We start from the raw sequence: 19792 nt of genomic DNA, 5'->3' as shown, positions 1-19792 counted from the left end.
GCCAAGAAATGGTAGAAACCACTAGTGCATAATTGTCACACTAAACACACAGTAACCAGTCAGTACTGCAGATGTGAGTCAAATAACAATAACTGAGGCCAAAACAGACGATGGGTGGCCTTATATTGGCCTCGCCAAGGAAGGACATTACCAGCCTGCAATATTGGCGCTGTTCTCACCACAGGCACCTTCGCCGGATATTTGGAATGTCACAGGCATTCGCATATCAATATCTTACATCTGCATTTCTGATGGACGTTCACTTCTTCGGAATAAATGCCATTTCCATATAACAACAAAGAGTTTATCTATGTGTTGACTCCATTTTAACTTATCAACTAAACCTCAAGGAATTCTACGTTCAGTTTCACTTAGCGTATGAGCATCAGTACATGCTATTGGTGTTAGCAGGTCATTTTTGTTTGTTTGAAATCAAATAATATGACAGCACCTGAAGGGCCTGGGACTTAATTTCATTTTCAGCATACGTAGTCATATACTCTTTCTTCTTGCTTGTTCTAAAACAGAATGATTTTAGCTTGTATCCATCAATACGAATGTTTCCAGTTTTGTGAATGAACAACAAATCTCATATTCTATCTATCCTTTCATTTTCCACTTGTCTGTTCTTTCATTAATTTGTTTGTTTTCCTGTCTCTTCTAGTAATTCCCAACACGCATCTCTCCATTTCTCATTGAGGAACCTTGAGTTTTTGAACAGTTTCACATTACAATCCTTGTATCGCTGCCGCAAGTTAAATCTGATACATATTGGACATTTAGTTTTGAAAATCTTGTTTAATTTACATAGCGTGCACCACACCATATGTAGACTACTCAGCACACAGTTTTAATCTTAATGCAATTGATTTTCAGTCGCACTTTAAAACTCATTCTAATAATTTCTTTCATTTTCTTAATCTTAAGTTTATGTGCAATAAAGCAGCAGACATTACACCATCATTAGCAAAACAAATGTGGTTTCAATATCTTCTAGTAACTCATTATTTCTTTTTCTCTGTTTATGTATCTTAAATTACTTCTGTGACTACTGCACATATTTCTAGTGATACGGAATTCCTCTTTCAATTTCAGACTTCTCAATATCTTGATGAAATCTAAATTGAACTTTAGCACTGATAAATACATTCTTCAATGCACTAACGAAGTTTGTATCAACACCTTCGTAATGTAGTATATTGTGACATGTTCAGAATTCATCGATAGCATATCAATTATAAATTACAAAACTCACACTGATCATTGTGTACGTCCACTACAGTTAATATTTTATTTTTATCAGTGCCCTCTGGTACAAAAATTACAGTGTAATTAGCTGATTTACACTGAAAGTTAAACATACAGCATATGTTAAAGATCATAACCAGAATTGGAGTGTAAACAAGTTGCAAACATTGTGACTTCAATTTTCAGGCAGAAAAGCAATAGTTATCTTCCAAACATTTAACATAATATTACCAAAATATGATAGTAATATAGAACCAGCTCAATTTAAAAATAATTACCTTTTTTATGTATTGCATTATTCACTGAACTGGAACCAAATATTTATGGGTGCTAACCTTTCTACATCATCAAAGCTGTACTCAATCAAAGCACAGCACCATGGTGAGTTTCCTGTTTCCAGCCAACTTATCCAAAGGAAGAATTTTGCCGGAAAACTAAATCTTTCTCGAATTTTCCATTGTTTGAAATGCAGACAATTTATTGAAGAACAGGGTGGCGTACCTGATTAACACTGAGCAAGTTCAGCATCGAAGGAAGTGATTATAAAGACGAGTCAGGGGGGAAAGCATTTAACAAAGGCACCTACAGGAAACAGCAAAAAGTGTAGTAGGTAGGTACTAAATTTGAACAGCTCTGAAGAATATTGCAATAATAAGACCAATAATTGAGAAAATTTTAATGTTGGAAGAAAAAAATTTGTCCATTTGAGAAAAGAAAACTGATCACAATTCTGAAGAGCTCCCCAAGTGTTCTACTGGAAACACTGATTTCATGCAAGTAATAGTTTATGGGATAACTGTAATAATGAGGTATCCATTTTCTCCACTACAGAAAATACACGAAATCATACTGGAGTTCTGATGAGTTGCGATAACAGTTCTGGATAGGGACACACTTCACAAAGATATGGCTTCTTGATTGGAAGCTGTGTCATTGTCCTAGTTCTGATCAGTGTATGTAGGTACAAGTCAGCACAGTCTCAACTGTCGTTATGTATCTGACTGCTGACAACTGCAGCAATCTAAAAGTAGTTGTCATTTATGGTATACTTATTCTGTTGCATGACAACAACTTTAACACTATTTGATACAATTAAGCGCCAGATTTGAAGACAGCCTTCTCCATAGTGTGCTTTCATGAATTCCTGTTAATGCAGTGTTTGATACTTACTGGCATTTTCCAACATTTACCAAGACATACACTATTTCACAGAGAATATCAGAGGTGTCATACAATCCAAGCATCTTTTTGTACCTTCGGTTCTGAACTGTGTGGACAAACCTAGAGCTATGGCATTAACTTCATGAGAATTCTGAGGCTACTGTGAATTGTTGGATTTAGAGTACGGTAAACCTGTATGACACACATTTCTAAATGTAAGCTTCTGTATACATTCTGGAATTTGAAAAATGCTGTTTCTAATTTTTTGGAACAAGAAAATGCACCTCTAAAGGAAAACCCTATGACACGATAATTAGCGGTTTCATTTGGCATTTTTTGTTGAAGTTAGATGCCATCTCATAGCCCAAATATAAAATTAGAAGGCAAGAGTATCAATCCATTTAAAATTTTATTAAAATAAATCATCTCTCAGTTAGAAAATGAGAATTTGAATCAATTTTCTTAGCTGAATGAACAGAGTCAATGTACTGTGGATAACAGCAGTGCGACCAAATATACTGAAAAATATAAATACTGTAAGAGGCATTTTTAAACCCATTTTTACTTAGCGAACAAAACGTAACGCAGATTCCCAGAGAGACAGAAATAGAGCTGATTCGTTAAAAACAATTTCATTGTTAATAATTGTAAGTGAAAAGCATTTCTATACAAATAAAGATCCTGCCATAACTTCTGGCATTCGTTATGCAGTGAACATTTCCTAGAGCTTAGAACATTTGCAGACAGATATATAAAACCATGTCTGAGACAACTTGCAGATGAATAGCTTTTCATCCGACTTTTATTAAAGGCAAAAAGTCACAGATGAAAGAATCAAATATGGTGCGTAAGGATCACGTGCTGTAACAGACGTATGTACACATTAATTAAAAATTTAAAACTTATTTAAGTCTACAAACCCTCCTATCCTGAGCAGAGAGAACAGACAAGTTCCGAGTGCACACACACTCTTTTCAGATCCAGAAATCTGGCCCACAGTTTTTTTCCACCACCAAACAGCACTCTTCGGCACCTGTATCAATATAAGTAGGGCACACAACAGCACTCAACCTCTCATCAAAGAGATGATTTCCGACTATTGGTGAATGGTGCTCCAATAAACTTGTCTTTTGAATTGATGGAACTGCACGAGTCATTTTCTCTTTAAACCCATCTAAGTCAACAAGATCCTACCCATACCCCTACCCTTGTTTTCCAACCCCAATGATGAATATATGAAGGTGAAAAGGTGCTTGACGCATCTGAATTCCTCTGTGAAAAAAATAGCGTATGTCTTGGTAAATGTTGAAACATCCCAATAAGTATCGAACACTGAAGTAACAGGAGCTCGTGAAAGCTTATTATAGAGACAGCTACCCTCATATCCAGTACATAATTGTAGGAAAGAGTATCGAATTAGATTAATGTTGTTGTAATACAACACTATAAGTAAAATGACAATTACATAATGACAGTTGACACTGTGTACCGAATTGTACCTACACGCACTGATCGCAACTGGGGCAGCAGCCCTCAGTTTCTGATCATAAAGCTGTATCTTAGTGAAGTGGGTCCCATATTATTACAGCAATTATAAATATCTTTACAAGAAATTACGTAAGTTTCCCAATAAAATTCTTGGAGTGCTATCCAGAACTGTCATCAGAATTGTAGAACTATTTCTTACATTTTCTGTGGTAGAAATGAGTCCCTCATTATCCCAATTATCTCAAACTATTACCTGCACAAAAAATATTAAGGTTTTCTGTAGCACACTTGGGGAGCTCTTCAGAACTGTGATCACAATTTTCTTTTCTCACTTTGGGAAAAAAATTTTTCCAACAAAAAAATTTTCTTAGTGTTTTTCTGGAAATTCCACAGAACTAATCAAATTTAATACACAGAACTCCTTCTGAGGAAGGACTTTGTCCAAAGGCATAAATATCACTAGTATTCTTTTTATTCTGTTTGTAGTCCAACCCCTCTTTGCAGTGAGTAACAACCTGTCCTTTATAGTTATTCCCAGCATTTCCAAATTCTTAACTGATGAGTTTTGTTTCTAGATTCGTACCAAGTGTGTCCCAAGAGCAACCGACAATATTCAGGGATATGAGAGGACTGATCATTCAAAGAAAAAAAAGTTTACTAAAAATGGGCTCTAAAACGCGTACGTCCCGGAGTTGCTAGTCTCCCATCTGGCACCTCCCCATGTGGCAGATTGGGGAACATTCACCAGATACGGTTGACACCAGGGAAACAAAATAACTGGGGCAGACCAAAACTAGCAAAACAACAACTGCTGTCTTGCAGTTGGAGTTGGGTCTCTAAAGGCTAAGGGAAGAAAACCCTGATTAGAAATCTCCCATTCCCTGGTAGGCACTGGACACAGGGGTGCTCCGTAAAAAACAACTGTTGCTAAACTTCTGCAAAGCAAATCCGGATGGATGAAGGAAGACGCACCTCGCATGGAAAAGGACAATGAGGATGGAATACAAGTGAATGAAGGAGGGAAAATTAGGAAGAAGAGAAATATAAGGCGTAGATCAGATCTATATATTGGTACTTGGAATGTGAGATCCCTATATCACCCAGGTGCACTGAAAGTAATGCTGGACCAAATAATGTATCTGAAGCAAAGTATAATAGCACTAAAAGAAATTAGATGGCTGGGGAGTGGAGTTTTAGAAGAGAATATGCTCTATAGATGCAGAGAAATTCAATCATGAGTTGGGGACAGGATTTGTTGCACATCATCAAAGCATTTGGTAATAGGGTTTACACCCATTGGTCCAAGATTATCAACACTCAGGATAAAGGGAAAAGTCTTTAACTATTCCATAATTAATGCCCACGCACCAACAGAAAAATCCGAAGAAGAAAAAGAAGTATTCTATGAATCTTTGTAAAGAGCAGATGATGAGTGTCCAGGGCATGGTATTAAAATAATAGCCAGAGACCTAAATGCTCAGGCATGGAAAGAACAGATTTATAGACCGATAATTGGCTCCCACAGCAAACATGCAACAAGTAATGAGAACAGAGCAAGGCTTATACTGTTTGCAGCATTTAGAAATATGGTAATAGTGATGTGTTGGCAGAAGAGCCAACACCGTGTTACTAATGGAGGCCGAAATGCACACGTTTTAGCTCACGCAGGCTGGCGTGAGGAGCGAAGGACTATACTGACGTGAGGTCTGGAACATGACAAGGAATTAGAATTCAGAAAGTGGACGTAATTAGTTTGATACTTAACTTTAATCCATTAATGATGAATGTCATTCTTGACTGTACATGGTTCACAATATTATCTGTTCAGAATACATTCATAGTAACTGAATATGGCGCCTTGCCAGGTTGTAGCAAATGACGAAGCTGAAGGCTCTGCTAAACTGTCTTCTCTGCAAAGGAGAGTGTATGTAGGCAGTGAACCATCGCTAGCAAAGTCGGCTGTACAACTGGGGCGAGTGCTAGGGAGTCTCTAGACTACACCTGCCATGTGGCAGTGCTCGGTCTGCAATCACTGATAGTGGCGACACGCAGGTCTGACGTATACTAATGGACCGTGGCTGATTTAAAGGCTACCACCTAACAAGTGTGGTGTCTGGCGGTGACACCACAAATAGGGTCAACAATGTTCCCACATAAAGAAATACACCGCATGGGAACACAGTAAAACAGATCGACCATGTGTTGATAGATGTGAAGAGGCAAATCGGACCTATTGAATGTGAGGAGTCTCAGAGGCCCAAACATAGATACAGATCATTTTCTGGTATGGGCATGGGTGAGGGTGAGGGCGAGGGCAAGGATATCTTAACGCAACAAAAGTAGTCTGACCCAGGGCACAGAAATATAAAAACTTTAGAATCAGTGAAAGTTAGAGAACAGTATCAGGAGAAGATAACTCTGATTCTGGGAAACGTTGGAGAATATGACAATAGAGGTGTACTTGGAATAGGGACAAGAGAAGTAAGACCATCATGGTTTGATCCTGAACGTGAAATAGCAACTGAAGAAAAGAACAAAGCTTACAGAAGGACACTGCGATCACACTGTACGAGGAGGTTGGTAGAAGAATACAAAGAAAAACTGGAGATTGAAAAGAGGACCCACCAAAGAAAAGAGAGAGAATGAATGAAAGTGTCAAAGAAATGGAGCTCATGAGAAGTAGAAATGAAATAAGAAAATTCTAGGGAGAGGTGAATGCAGCACAGAAGCCTTTTGGTAGTAAAACAAGCTTAATAAAAGATGAGACAGGGAATATAATAAGTGAAGAGAAGCAAGTATGTGAAAGATGGCACAGGTATTTTTAGTCTCCTCCACCCTAGAATCCAATAGAAAGAATGGGGAAGAGGACCCAGACAACACTGCCCCACCAAATATAAAAGTGAAAATTGCCATGAAGAAATTGAAATACAATTTAACTGTTTAAGCAACAAGGCAGAGAGCTGGAACAAAGCCTTCTGAAAATGGTCACCAGAATATGGGAAGAGGAGAAAATGCCCCAGCATTGGAAAGAGGGTATGATATGTCCCATATATAAGAGATGAGATCAGATTGAGTGTGGAAATTACAGGCAGATCACATTAAGTAATCTGGGATATAAAATATCCTCTAATATACTATTTGACAGAATCCTCTCAATCATACAGAGGGAGACAGGGCCGTACCAAAGCAGATTTCTCCCTGGGAAGGCAACTATAGCTCAAATTTTCACCTTAAGACAAATCCTGGAAAAAACGAACGAATGTGGGGCTGGCACGCATCACCGCTTTACAGATTTCAAAGCACCTTATGATAACATAAATAGAGAGCAGTCATATCAAGCTCTAGATGAACTGGGAATATTGAGAAAGTTGGTAAGGCTGGTGAGAATGACAATGGCGAAAAACAGGGTAGAATAAGAATAGGAGGAATGATGTCCAATACATTGAGCATTAAAAACGGAGTACGACAAGGGGATGCATTGACACGTCTTCTCTTTCATGCCACCCTGGTAATGAGAAATGCAAACGTTCTGAATAGGGGAACAATCTTCTATAAATCAGTGCAGATACTGACCTAGGCAGATGACATAGATATAGTAGCAAGAACTCAAAAAGCAATGGAAGAAACCTTTACAGCTCCCAAACAGTCTACTAGGAACATAGGGTTAATTATTAATGAACAAGAAACAAAATATATGGCAGCTGGAAAAGCACAAAGAAAATATGACAAATGCAACAACAGTGGGCAATTATACGTTTGAGAGAGTTTAACATTTAGAGTATCTGGGCTCGACAGTTACCTATGAAATTAAACAGAGATTAATACTAGCCAATAGAGCATATTTGGCCCTAACAAGACTCCTATCCTCAAGGCTCCTGACTCTTACCACCAAATTAACTATCTATAAATCACTTATATGAGCAGTGTTTACATATGCCTCTGAAACCTGGACCTTAACAACTAAAGACATTGAAATACTGGATTCATTTGAAAGAAAGGCACTTAAACGAATTATCAGCCCAATGTGTGAAAGAGGAAGATGTAGGACGACATACAACCATGAGTTGTATATCATATACAAAGACCAACACATAAAAGGATAGCGAAATCATCCAGACTGAGGTGGGCGGGACATGTGGCTCGCGTGAATGATACAGAAGTACCAAAAAGAATATTACAAGGAAAGAGGACGTGGTCGAACAAGAGCCAGATGGGAAGATGGAGTAATCTAAGATCTTAGGAAGATGGGCTATAGAAACTGCAGAGTACTGGAAAAGGACCGAGAAAAATGGAATGTAATTGTAGAAAAGACCAAGGCTCATCCTGAGCTGTGGAGCAAAGGAAGAAGAAGAGGAACTGGATATGTTACGAACTATTAGCACTACATCATCAATACTATGAAACAATTTTCTTCTAGCACAGGCTCCTTGCTTTCCTATTTTGAGAGGTGGTAGTATGAACTAAAACAAGGAAAAAATATTCAAGAAACATGGGCTGTGAAGGTCATACTTTAAGACCTAAGGGTATTTTTCGTCTTCGCTACTGTGGAACACTTCTCCTACTGAACCAGTGCTCATAAGGTATGCATTTTACGGCCAACGCCTGACATGTTTTTTATTGTTTTGGTCCATACTGCTTCCCCCAAAATATGGAAAGCAAAGAGCTTGCAGTTAAATGGACCTGTTTCACAATATCAGTATCAAAGCTATAGTACTCGTAGCTCTTAAGGTGTACAGCTTGAAGTCCATGTTTACTAAACTTTTTTGCTTTGAATGATTAGTGATACCCCAAACATTGACCATTCCTCTTGGGACACCCTGTATACTTTTAGTCCGATCTTACAAGTCTATAACTTGCAAGTAGTTTAATACAATCTTATCCCATACACTATTTGTCATATGATGAAATGCAATCAATCTGAAGATTGTATTTTCTGTTACCTTTTAAAAAAGATGTTCAGAAAAAATGTAGAATTTATAACTGATCAGACTTTTTAATCACAAATTTTAAGCATTGGATCACTACATCCTTCACTGTGAGTATTTTACATTTTACCAAAATTAGCGAATCAACTGCCGTGCAAATAATAGATGATTTACTGCCCGGCCAGGCACCGGTGTCAGACATGAGGCTTAAGGCTCTGCTGTGGCTACTGGCAATCTTTTAGTTCATATGTTAATGTTGTAATTCACAAAGGCTACAAATGTTTGACCTCTGGTAACACTGATCTCACATTTTTCCAATGAACTACATTTATTTTGTTGCAGTTTCAGTGTAGCACTAGAAACCCACTACTATCCTCATCATGAGCTTCCACTGTTTACTCAATATGAATGTTAAGAAAACCAACACAGCTGTTTATGAGCATTTATTAAGTCACCAATAGCTTTGTTCTACACTAATACCTGCAAGTGACAAATGCACTGATGTCATGATCAAAAATTTTAAACTAATAAAGGTCCCAGAGAGATTTCAAGTCTCAATCCAGTCTTGGTGCATATCTTCATTTGTTACTTCAGTCTGCTTATGCACACAAAAAAATTAAAAACTTTAATTCAAGACTATATACAGATCTTTCAAAACACGATTATCCCTGAGAAAGTAACTTACATTTCAAAGTATCAAAGCCCAAAAAAAATGAGAGTTTTAAAATATTTTTAGACAAACAACCACAATCTGACAACAAGCTGAATTATCATGTACTTCATGTGAATAGAAGCCAACTGTGAGATTAGGATCAGATTATGTATGTGGAGTCAGTTCTTTCAGACACATCCGAAGGCACACACAAAAAACACAATTAAGACCATGATGGGCAACGAGCCCTTCAGTGCCGAGGCACACTAGGCTTGAACTAATGGAAATAAATGAGATGCCCCGAGTAATGAGGCTAAAGAGAGCAGGGGCACTACATCGGTAGTGTGTGGAGAATTATGGTCCAACAGGAAGTGTGCTAGAGCAGTCCACACAGTAGTTGTGACCAGTGTGTCCGGATAGTGTAGTCAGCACATCTGTCTAGTAAGTAGGAGACCCGGGTTCAAAACCCAGTCCAGCACAAACTTTCAACTTGCTGTTTGATATAAATCAATGCCCACTGACAGGTAATGTGTAATTCCTTTGTATCAAGTTCTCTCTTGTTATTGGTACCAAATTCAGATGACATGTAGCAAGTATGTGCTCTGTCCTCATGAAGGGACAAGAGAAGTTGGGGGAAGTTTACAAACTCAAGATCAGAGGAACCTACCTTTTTTGAGGAAGGTAAACAACATATTGTTTTCCCTGGTCCCAACACGTGAGTTGCTTTGATCTCTAGTGAACTTCCACTCCATTCTAACCTTCCCAAAGCTATCCCTCTCTTTCTTCCCCGAGGAATGAACTTTCAATTCCAAAAGATGGGGTTAGTGTTTCCACTATTATGGGTATGCTGGCAGTATTTAACCTCTCAAAAGTAATTGTCTCTGCAAGTGTATAGTTTTGTTAAGTGAATTCTCCTTTTCATAAAATGACAATTTTTGCTATATACAGAGTGCATATCAGGTGATTTAATTTCGTTGGTACAGAAACACAATTTGTATCATTACTGGACGTTTACAAGACGTAGACATAGTATGAAAAATTCTCACTGGAATAACTATAATTATTGTAACCTAATATTCTAGAACCATTAGTAAAACAATGGAGTTCAAATATGTAAGTATTTATAATAAAAAATAAACTAATGTTGACGAATAAATCAGATAAACTGGCATGCTTATTAAAATGGCAGTATGTGCTGCAACAATCCTGACAACTCAATGCACTGGTTCACTTTTCCCTATGGGAATGCAATTTCCTAAACAAAAATCCCTACAATAAAATTTCCTCACATGTTCCACACTGCCCAGTAAAATCAATGTATCAACTGCACTAAAAATTACACTGAATACGAAATTGTAAATATGCAATGCTGACAGTCAGTAAAAAACATCCAATTTCATACATCTTTCCTTTTATGGCTATGTTCAGTTACAGCACTAATCACAGAAAGAGGCATGTCTAGATCACATCTACTTACAGAGTTTACAGTTATGTACATGTAGCAAATGGTTTCACTTTAGTAGCTGGTAGCAGACATGGCAACACTGCAGGGTGGAGGTAAAGTGGGGTGAGGTGGAGAAACAGACAACCACACTCTGCATAAAATCACAAGGACTGAAGAGGAAACAATGAATGGGACCACACTAGCAGATATAAGATGCCCATAAATAAGGAGGCACACTAATGAATGGTTAATTTCACTTGTCACTTCAAGCATATAGCCCATTGCAGCAATTCATTGTACAGCCATCCCAAGGTATTACAAGTTGAGAAGCAATACCAATATGTAACAACTCTCATATCAACACATACATCCTGCACATCAATTAGAATCAGGATCAGTCGATCTAATGACAAGGCAACACCTACACGTATGAGGAGTATGCATACATTTGGGAGAAATGTAGAAAGTTATCTCGCAAAATTCTGAACAAGCCCAGTTGATAACTACAGACACACTGTCTGCTAATTATAAGCCCTGATACGACCAAACAAGAAGAAAAGTACTGTGTAGCATAAATGACAGTGGTAAACTTATCAAAATTGGGCACCCTGTGGTAGATGAAGTGAAGCAATTCTTCTAGTTCAGAAACAAGGTAAAGAGATGACGGGGACGAAGGAAGTGTGATGTGAATGGTTATTTTTCCATTTATAACTCGTGTCCAACCTTACCATATCAAGTTGCTCTTACATGTACTCAGGTGAGGAGCTATCCACTACCCCTCAGAGGGAGAATATTGTGCCAATGCATTTACATATTACTATATAATGAGTAGTTTTGTAAACAATGGGACTAATATTCAACTGAACTGTCCTACATCAGAACTGAAAGAAATTTAACGAAAGGACAGATGCCATTAAATGCCCTTGATTCCCAACATGACCCACATACAATTTTAACTTACATCTTACTCAATGTTCTTACATGGTTCTGGTGCAAATTCACTTTAAGCACTATCACTCCACATTTCCATCTCACCTGATCTCAAACAAACCAGGCACTCTTGTTGACAGTAGAAAAATTTTTAATTGCAAACACGTGACTATTTTTCTCTCAATCAACTTTCTCTTAAACAATATACTGAACACTGAAAAACTACAATTAATTTGCCTTCAGCCGTTGTCACAGGCAAGTAACGTCCGAACTGGAAGAGCACACCACGATTTCTGACGTATGAATATTAATTACCATGACCAACTTGCACAGATAATCTTAAAACAATTGTTTTAGAATTTACGTAAATCATAATTACTGTTTTTAAGCATAGCCCAGACCTGCATATGAATACACACAATACCAAAAGAGCAACTCGGTTCCCATAGTTTGTTGATAATTAAACATTTACTCACAAATGCATCTCTCTCAGTCACAATAACTATCTGAGATTACAAGCACACATTTACTTCACTGCTTTCCTACTTGTCACTGAGAATGAACTTATGCTGCCCTTGAGTTTTGATTAGCTTCAGCATAGTAATTGGATGCTGTAAAATTCCTGGGGAAAAGGGGCACCTTCACATCATTAAGCTTGCATTTTCTGTAGCTATTGGTGCAGCACTCAATAAGCAAATATTAATTTCCATATTTGGTCTGCAACTTAAAAGCTTGAAGAAGTCAAATTCTTGATTTTGCACATTTAAGGACTTACTCGAAGGGCGTGTGTAATGCCTGCATTAAGATTAATCAACTCAGCTCGTGGGTCTGAGTCATGCTATCACAATATTCTTCCCCCATGAAAATAGAATGAAAGCTGTCAAAAATAATTATTTTGCCTAAAAATACAAGCCAATATGACTACAATCTTTACAGGAGCTCAAAGGTTCATAGAAGATAAAAGACATCAACTATTAATACAAATTTATTAAGTGAATGAGTGTTTTTATCTAAAGACATGCTTTAAATATGGCATAAATGTGAGGCACCAAACTGATGGGTCTGTTGCAACTTTTATTTCGACCGACCACACCTTCTGTTGTAACTCAGATCTCAAGTGAAAAACAAGAGCAGCCAAAATTTAATCAATTAATTTAAAACAATATAGTCCACCTGATTAAAAAACAGACCTTACCTCATGGCATTTGACCTCTATTTATCCAAATAAGATTGGTGACAACTTTCTCAAGAGGTATTTTCAACAGGCCTCTGCTAGCAAACTAAAACACTTGCTGCATCTGGTGTAATTTTTAAAACAAACAGCTTGGGGAATAAATCTGAGGGCTGTGATGGAACCATACCAACAGCCTACTGCAAGTTAACTGATTGCAGCACTACCTCCTTTGACAGTACCAGTGGAGTCTATTTTGGGACTGTGCAATTGAGTTTAGTGCAACATCATACCACAGGAACCCAACAAAGATGTTATACATGTTAAAGAACTGAAAATATTTAAAGCTTAGAGAAAAAGTGGTTGCAGCATAATGAACTCTTGCAGAAACTATAAATTCCCCTAGATTTCAACCTCGTTTTTCACATGAAACAGAAGTTTTAATGAAAATCAGTTGTACCACTAGATATAAAATGACAATATTGTCACTTTACCTGTATATGCAAATTAAAGTATTTGCCTCTATTCAACATCACCATCACACTTCAACAGACTGAACTAATGCTTAAATCTACCACTAAATTTCTCGTCTTCTTCCGGACTAGAGTTTAACATGGCAGAACATCATGAAGTTGCACTTACATTGCAAAAAGTAACTGCCATACAGGAATTAATTCAACATACACCAAACCCAAAACCTACAAGAACGATTATATGGCCACTCTGTCCCAAATTTTGATAAATGAGACTGTTAGAGCTAATATTACTTTGCCAGGCTCAATCTGATGTGCAACTACACATTTTCTTAAAAAAAAAAAAAGATATGAAACAACAATGAGCAGGGAGCAACACAATCACAATTAATACAATAACGAGTTTATGACCTTTTAATTCTTATAATTACTTTCACACATACAAATACACAGAAGAGTAAAAAAATTATGTCAGTTCACAGATCTACTTTGTATTTGAAAGGACACACGTATCCACAATTGTTTTAAAATTACAGTTGTTACAAATCCAAGTGATTAATGAAGAAATAATTTTGTACTGAAATTAATATAAAACCTCATGTGGCACATTCTGTCACTATTAAATATGTAATGGTATCACTTGCCACTGTCTCCACTTCTGTTAAGGCAAATGAATATAAACTACTAAATTACTTCATCCCAGTTGTGTATTAGCAACTTCTGTTACAAAATGAAAATGAGCACATTTACTTCCACTCATTTTCTTCAAATCAATTGGCAAGTGCTAACGCAGAAAAAGGGCAAGTCTTATTTCACATTGGAAACTGTATTACCATTTCTTCTCATTAAAACAAAATGAGAATTTGCATATATAATTTTAGTCGACAAAATGGTTTTTCAGATATTTCATCATGCCAAACATCCGGAAGCGCTTGACACCTAAAAATTGAAACATGAGTTAAATTCAGCTTACCAGAACAATTGATTCACCTTACACATTATGTAAAACAAGTACTTACCAAAAACTTTCATCAGTTCATCGTCACATATAGCAAACTGCTTGTTTTTCGGGTCCTGAAAAACAAAATTACTTAAATTTACAATCATAAATTCATAAAAACATGAAACAGTCATTTAAATAAAACAACTTACGTAAAGATTTCTTTCTTTAATGATGCCCCATATCTTTTTGACAACTTCATGACGGGGCATTGAGTCTTGTCCCATAAGTGCTGCCAATTCTGGGCTAAGGCTTTTGGCTTTGATGTAGCCTCCCCCACCACCTCGTTTTGCCTAAAAGTGCAATTAGAAACCACGATCAGACAAAAAATTCCAACCAAATGAGAAATTTAACACCTAAACATGTGACCTAAAACATACTGAAAGCTGAAATTAACTGTAGGAATTAGGAATGTAGCTTCAAAAACACATCAGGAGAATAATCAGAAATATATGTTTTACTGTAGCAATGTCAGCAAAAGTAGAATCCTCAGTGACAGTGGACTTTGTGTAGCTGCTTCATTTACATACCTCAACGAATCATGTAACACGGTTTTGTGTACACGTTTATGGCATTGCCTCAATGTGGTCTCAGGTCTACAGAAGACCTTTTTGGCCACAAGCATTCCAACTTCACAGTTGTATGGCATCTTTTGCCGATTATACTCTAGATCTCATTTTGGGCCAACACAGGAACATTTAATGTTAAACTAAGTGTTACTTACGCCTCCTTTCTTTTTCGCTCCACCGCCACCACCACCTCCACCAGAACTGCTTTTCCTTGCTTTTGCCCAGTCTTCATCACTGTCACTGTCACTACCCTTCTTCTTCTTCGCTGGAGGTTTGCCCTTTTTTGGCGAGGCACCCTTAGACTTTTTGGATGGATTATATTCCTCATCACTTGCATCCTGAAACAAAGAAATGCATAAATTTAATCCAACAATAATATGACTTACCACAGGAGGCACTGAGCTGCTGACAGGAACAATGACAGGACAGCTACACATATAAGCTTTCAGACAAAAAGTTGTTCTTCCAAACCCCCCCCCCCCCCACACACACACACAAAACAACCAATATTAAACACATTTTACTATTTTTTCTGTCATTTGTAAAGTTAGGCAGATATTTCAGCTGTTATGGTACTTACATCATCTGAGCCTTCGTCACTTTCTTCACTGCTGCCTTTCTTGGGCCGCTTCGTGGGCTTTTTAGCTGCTCTCTTTGCTTTAGGTTTTTCATCTTCTTCCTCCTCCTCATCCTCTTCTTCTTCCTCTTCCTCCTCATCCTCTTCCTCATCTTCATCTTTACTGTTTTTCTTTTTTCCGTCTTGTTTCTCTTTGAGACATTCCATTACCAAATCATCCACTTCCTTTTTCCTGAAAATTGGCACAACATACTCCAGCATTTGCTCCGATACAAATACACAGCAAATATTTAAAAAAATTGGAAATTAAGTTGAGATGTGAAGTTATTAAACTGCACATGCACAAAAATGGGGCACTTTGGGAAAACTGCTCTCGTAGTTCAAGGGCAGAGTATACACTGTATAACTGCAAAGTTGAGCTCATGCACTGTGTGAGAATCAGCTGCCGATATAAAAAACATTGAACGAAGAATTAGTGAAATCCAAATCGACAAGTGCCCTAAAGCTACCTAAGTTCAATGCATTCACCAAAAACAATTTAACATTTACCTGGTTAGCTTACTTGGGTAGAAAGTACATTTGCATTCCACGGGTTGAATGGCTTAGAACATTTTTCCTTAGAAATTAAAAAATTATTTTTCTAAATGGAAGAATGCACAACGAAGTTATTTTTCACTTATGAAGCTCCACTTGCATGCAGAAATAAGTTCAATTTGTGAAACAACCAACTACACAACCTTTTACTTACGGAACACCCAAGTCACGAGTGCACTAATGTGAAAATGTAAAATGAATTGCAAAATATCCAGTAAACAGGAGCCATGAAGTATTAATGCAAGGTAAACCACCACATTCAAATTTTGCTCGGACAAAACTTTAATACCAATCATTCACTACACTAATCTACGACCTTACAGACAATTTTTTGAGATAACTAGACAACGAATGGGTCGTTACAACTAAAAACCTTTTGCTTTTAGATGAAACAACATGACTGAGATATTACCTGTCTGAAAGATCAACATCCAGCTTCTCTTCAATCTGCTGGCGGACTTTTTTGGATGATGTTGATGTAAGATCAGCATCCTTCAGGATAGCTATGGACATATCCAGCATAAATATTAGTACAAAGCTATTTTTCAAATGTATACATTATCAACCTGTACGCAAGGAGACAAATTCAAATTTTGGACTATTCAAAAAACTTCAAGCATCACATTACCATTCACTGGTTGTAACTGACCATTTTATTCCACCACTTTTGGGCATGTAACTGTGACACTAATAGTTCCTCCTACAATATTCGTCAGATTCACCTTGAATATGGCAGGAAGAAAATACCACACTGACTTTCCAAGTTAACCATAAGACAAATTTAAAACCCACATCGTAAATATCAGGGATAAGTTACTTTAAAAACACTTCTAGACATTATCTCCACTACAAACTATTACAGTTATTGCTGAAAGGGTATAAATGGGTGGAATGGGGCAGGGAAGTGAGGAGGCGTTGCAATAACTGCTCTAAATGCCAACTGTATTTGCGTTTATGATTGGAGACACTGAACATATGAAACAATGTTAGTGTTAATGTAATGCTCTCTCTGCCTAGAGAAAATATGACTAACATTGTGGCTGAATCTCCAGCTCACAATGACCAATTACCAAAACCTACTACTACACGTAGGGGCAATCATTTCTTCACAGATTACTATCAACACCTTTTCCTACTGTAATTACTTAATATGCTCAGTGCAGTCCAGCTGCTTTTTTTACATGAGCACATTAATGTTCTCTGCAACTAGCTCTTCATGATTCTACAGCCTGTACATTTAGACAGTTTATTTTTACTGTTTGCAATATACACACAGCTGCAATCCACATGCCATCCTTTTATTCAGTTGTACGCAAGTCAGCTTACACATCAAGTCTTCTGTTAATGAGCCACTACACTGGGCATTTGATCCACACACCTGTAAATACTATAGTGCTGCAGAAAGGCGAGGCTTGTGGTTATTTGTGTTCTTAAGATGGATGTCTCATATGACAAGAACCATTTGGCTTTAACCAACACAATCAGCATGTGATGTAACAAGCAAGTACTTTCATCAATCTTTTGGCTACAGTTGTTACTTTGTTCAGTTTAAACTATTTTGTAACCAGTAATGTAATTTTAAGGGTCCACTACACTTAGGAAGAATTTTGAAAGTTTCTAAACTAGGTCAAGGGTTCCAATAACATTTTAATTGCAGCTGGTTGGCTGATTTTTCAAACCTCTACAAGTTTACTGTCCTACAACCACATTTCAGATTTTAGGTTATTTTCATGTGAAGAGTGTTCAGTTGCAACACAGTGACATCACCCAAATTATGTGGCTTGCTCACAAATGAAAGAATTGCTAGTAATGATACTCATAAAATCTATCAGTGTAGAGTGAACCGTGTTGGTAAGGGGCTTGGAACAAACCCAGTGGGCTTTCAAACTAAGAAAATGATACCGAAGGATACAAAGTTTGTCAAGTATAAATTTACAGCCAAACTCATTCAACTGAGAGTTGAGACAGGGTATAAAGAAGTCCAGCAGTGTGCCCATCCTTTCTCCCCCAAACAAATTTGAACGCATGATAACAGGTTTCAGCACTAAGAATTTTATGCACTCTCATTGAGGCCCAAGGAAGTAGTGTTATTAATGGTTTAAACGATTAATCCAATCCCTAAACAAATTTTAACAAAATAGCTTTTCGGAACGAATTTTTAAATTTTCAAAAATTTATATAATTTCAAATAAAAAAAATTATGTAAGTGAAAAAATAAATATATACTTGATTTTTCTCAATATTTATTTAAAATAATTTATTTTAAATAAATGTTTCGGAAAACGAAAAATTCGCCGGCGACACACAGCCATCACTATAAAATGAACAGCGATTGACTTCTGTCTTAAAACTACCAACGGAAAAATCTTGCATCAAAGCTAGATTAATTTTGTTTCCATCCGAATCAGGTTTAAAATAGCAGATATTGTACGTATACAATTGCTCAAAGGCAATGGATGCTTCTTTCTGTGGCACACTGTGATCGCGTCATTATGACCGTTAGGATTATTCAAAACAACGGTTCAAAGCCACATTTTCTAAACAGAAATATACGATATTTAATGCTACTTCATGCTTATTTTTAGGTCTCCTACAACAGAACATTATTTTGAAAATTATTTCTAATATCCATAACACTCTTAAACACTAATAAACAATAATATTCCAATTTACCGGCAATTTCCTTGCGGAGCTCGTCTTTCGAGATGTCTGCCATTTTAGCCAGTAAGGACAGTTCTACCAACAACTCGTGCTCGGAGGGACGCTACAGAACACTGCGCTTCTCGCTGCGAAGATGGCTACAGCGTTGCCACAGCAAGATCTTGTGAAGTACAGTAGTTGCTCTGGAACCAGTGAACAGAAGACAGAAGGACGGCATCGTTGACATGTAGATAACACAAAACGAGAGAGAATTTAAATTTTAAACTGCAATATCAACTGTTCTAGTATAATAATGCCTACTCGTTATCTCGCATTTAAAAGCACAGACCACTATTTGACGTAGCAGCCATATGTCGTTACCTACTTCCTGACTCTAAAAATCAGTAGGTAGTAAATATATACGACTGCTATTTTATTTATTTGGTCATATTGACAACACAACCATTCACATATTACAAGATTTAATAGCAAATATATAACAAATTTCCATACTTAAACTACGGTTTCCTTTAAATAAAGATATGATATCCACATCAAACTTAGCTATTATTTTATGCTCTGTCGTTTTAGTCGCTAATATTTTATACACTCGCATACCGTTCATGGGTAGCAAACAGTCGACGGCAGATAGTACAAGTTGGCAGATTTTGTGAAGAATGTCAGTAAATGTATTTGTTGGCTGCCAGAGGCCTGTCTCCTGCAGGAAAGAAAGCAAGTAGTTCAAGTCTCTAATTAATATACCATCACACTTACAACATAGGGCTCACTAATTTCCATTCGATGCAAATAACTAGAAAATGAACTGTAGTTCAATCAAATCCTTACTAGCGATGTGATTGTTTTCTTTCTGCTTCCTTTAAACGAAATAAACCAACGTTTACTGGGGATATCTGCCTATA

The 19792-nt window shown here is 37.1% G+C and overlaps 1 protein-coding gene across 1 annotated transcript; it reads right to left on the bottom strand.

Annotated features, from left to right (window-relative positions):
* Window positions 1-13888: 13888 nt before the first annotated feature.
* On the bottom strand, window positions 13889-19056 carry LOC126174740 (uncharacterized). The gene is made up of 7 exons (XM_049921060.1): window positions 18906-19056; window positions 16645-16735; window positions 15642-15870; window positions 15217-15399; window positions 14645-14785; window positions 14512-14566; window positions 13889-14431 (listed from the first exon to the last, which is right to left on the bottom strand). Exons 1-7 carry the CDS (start codon window positions 18946-18948, stop codon window positions 14370-14372), a joined length of 804 nt encoding a protein of 267 aa, XP_049777017.1. The 5' UTR covers window positions 18949-19056; the 3' UTR covers window positions 13889-14369.
* Between the last annotated feature and the right edge of the window lie 736 nt (window positions 19057-19792).

Source organism: Schistocerca cancellata, chromosome 3, assembly GCF_023864275.1.
Source record: "Schistocerca cancellata isolate TAMUIC-IGC-003103 chromosome 3, iqSchCanc2.1, whole genome shotgun sequence".
Lineage (NCBI taxonomy): Eukaryota > Metazoa > Arthropoda > Insecta > Orthoptera > Acrididae > Schistocerca > Schistocerca cancellata.
Note: the sequence above shows the minus strand (reverse complement) of the source record. Positions and strands in the feature narration are given on the sequence as shown.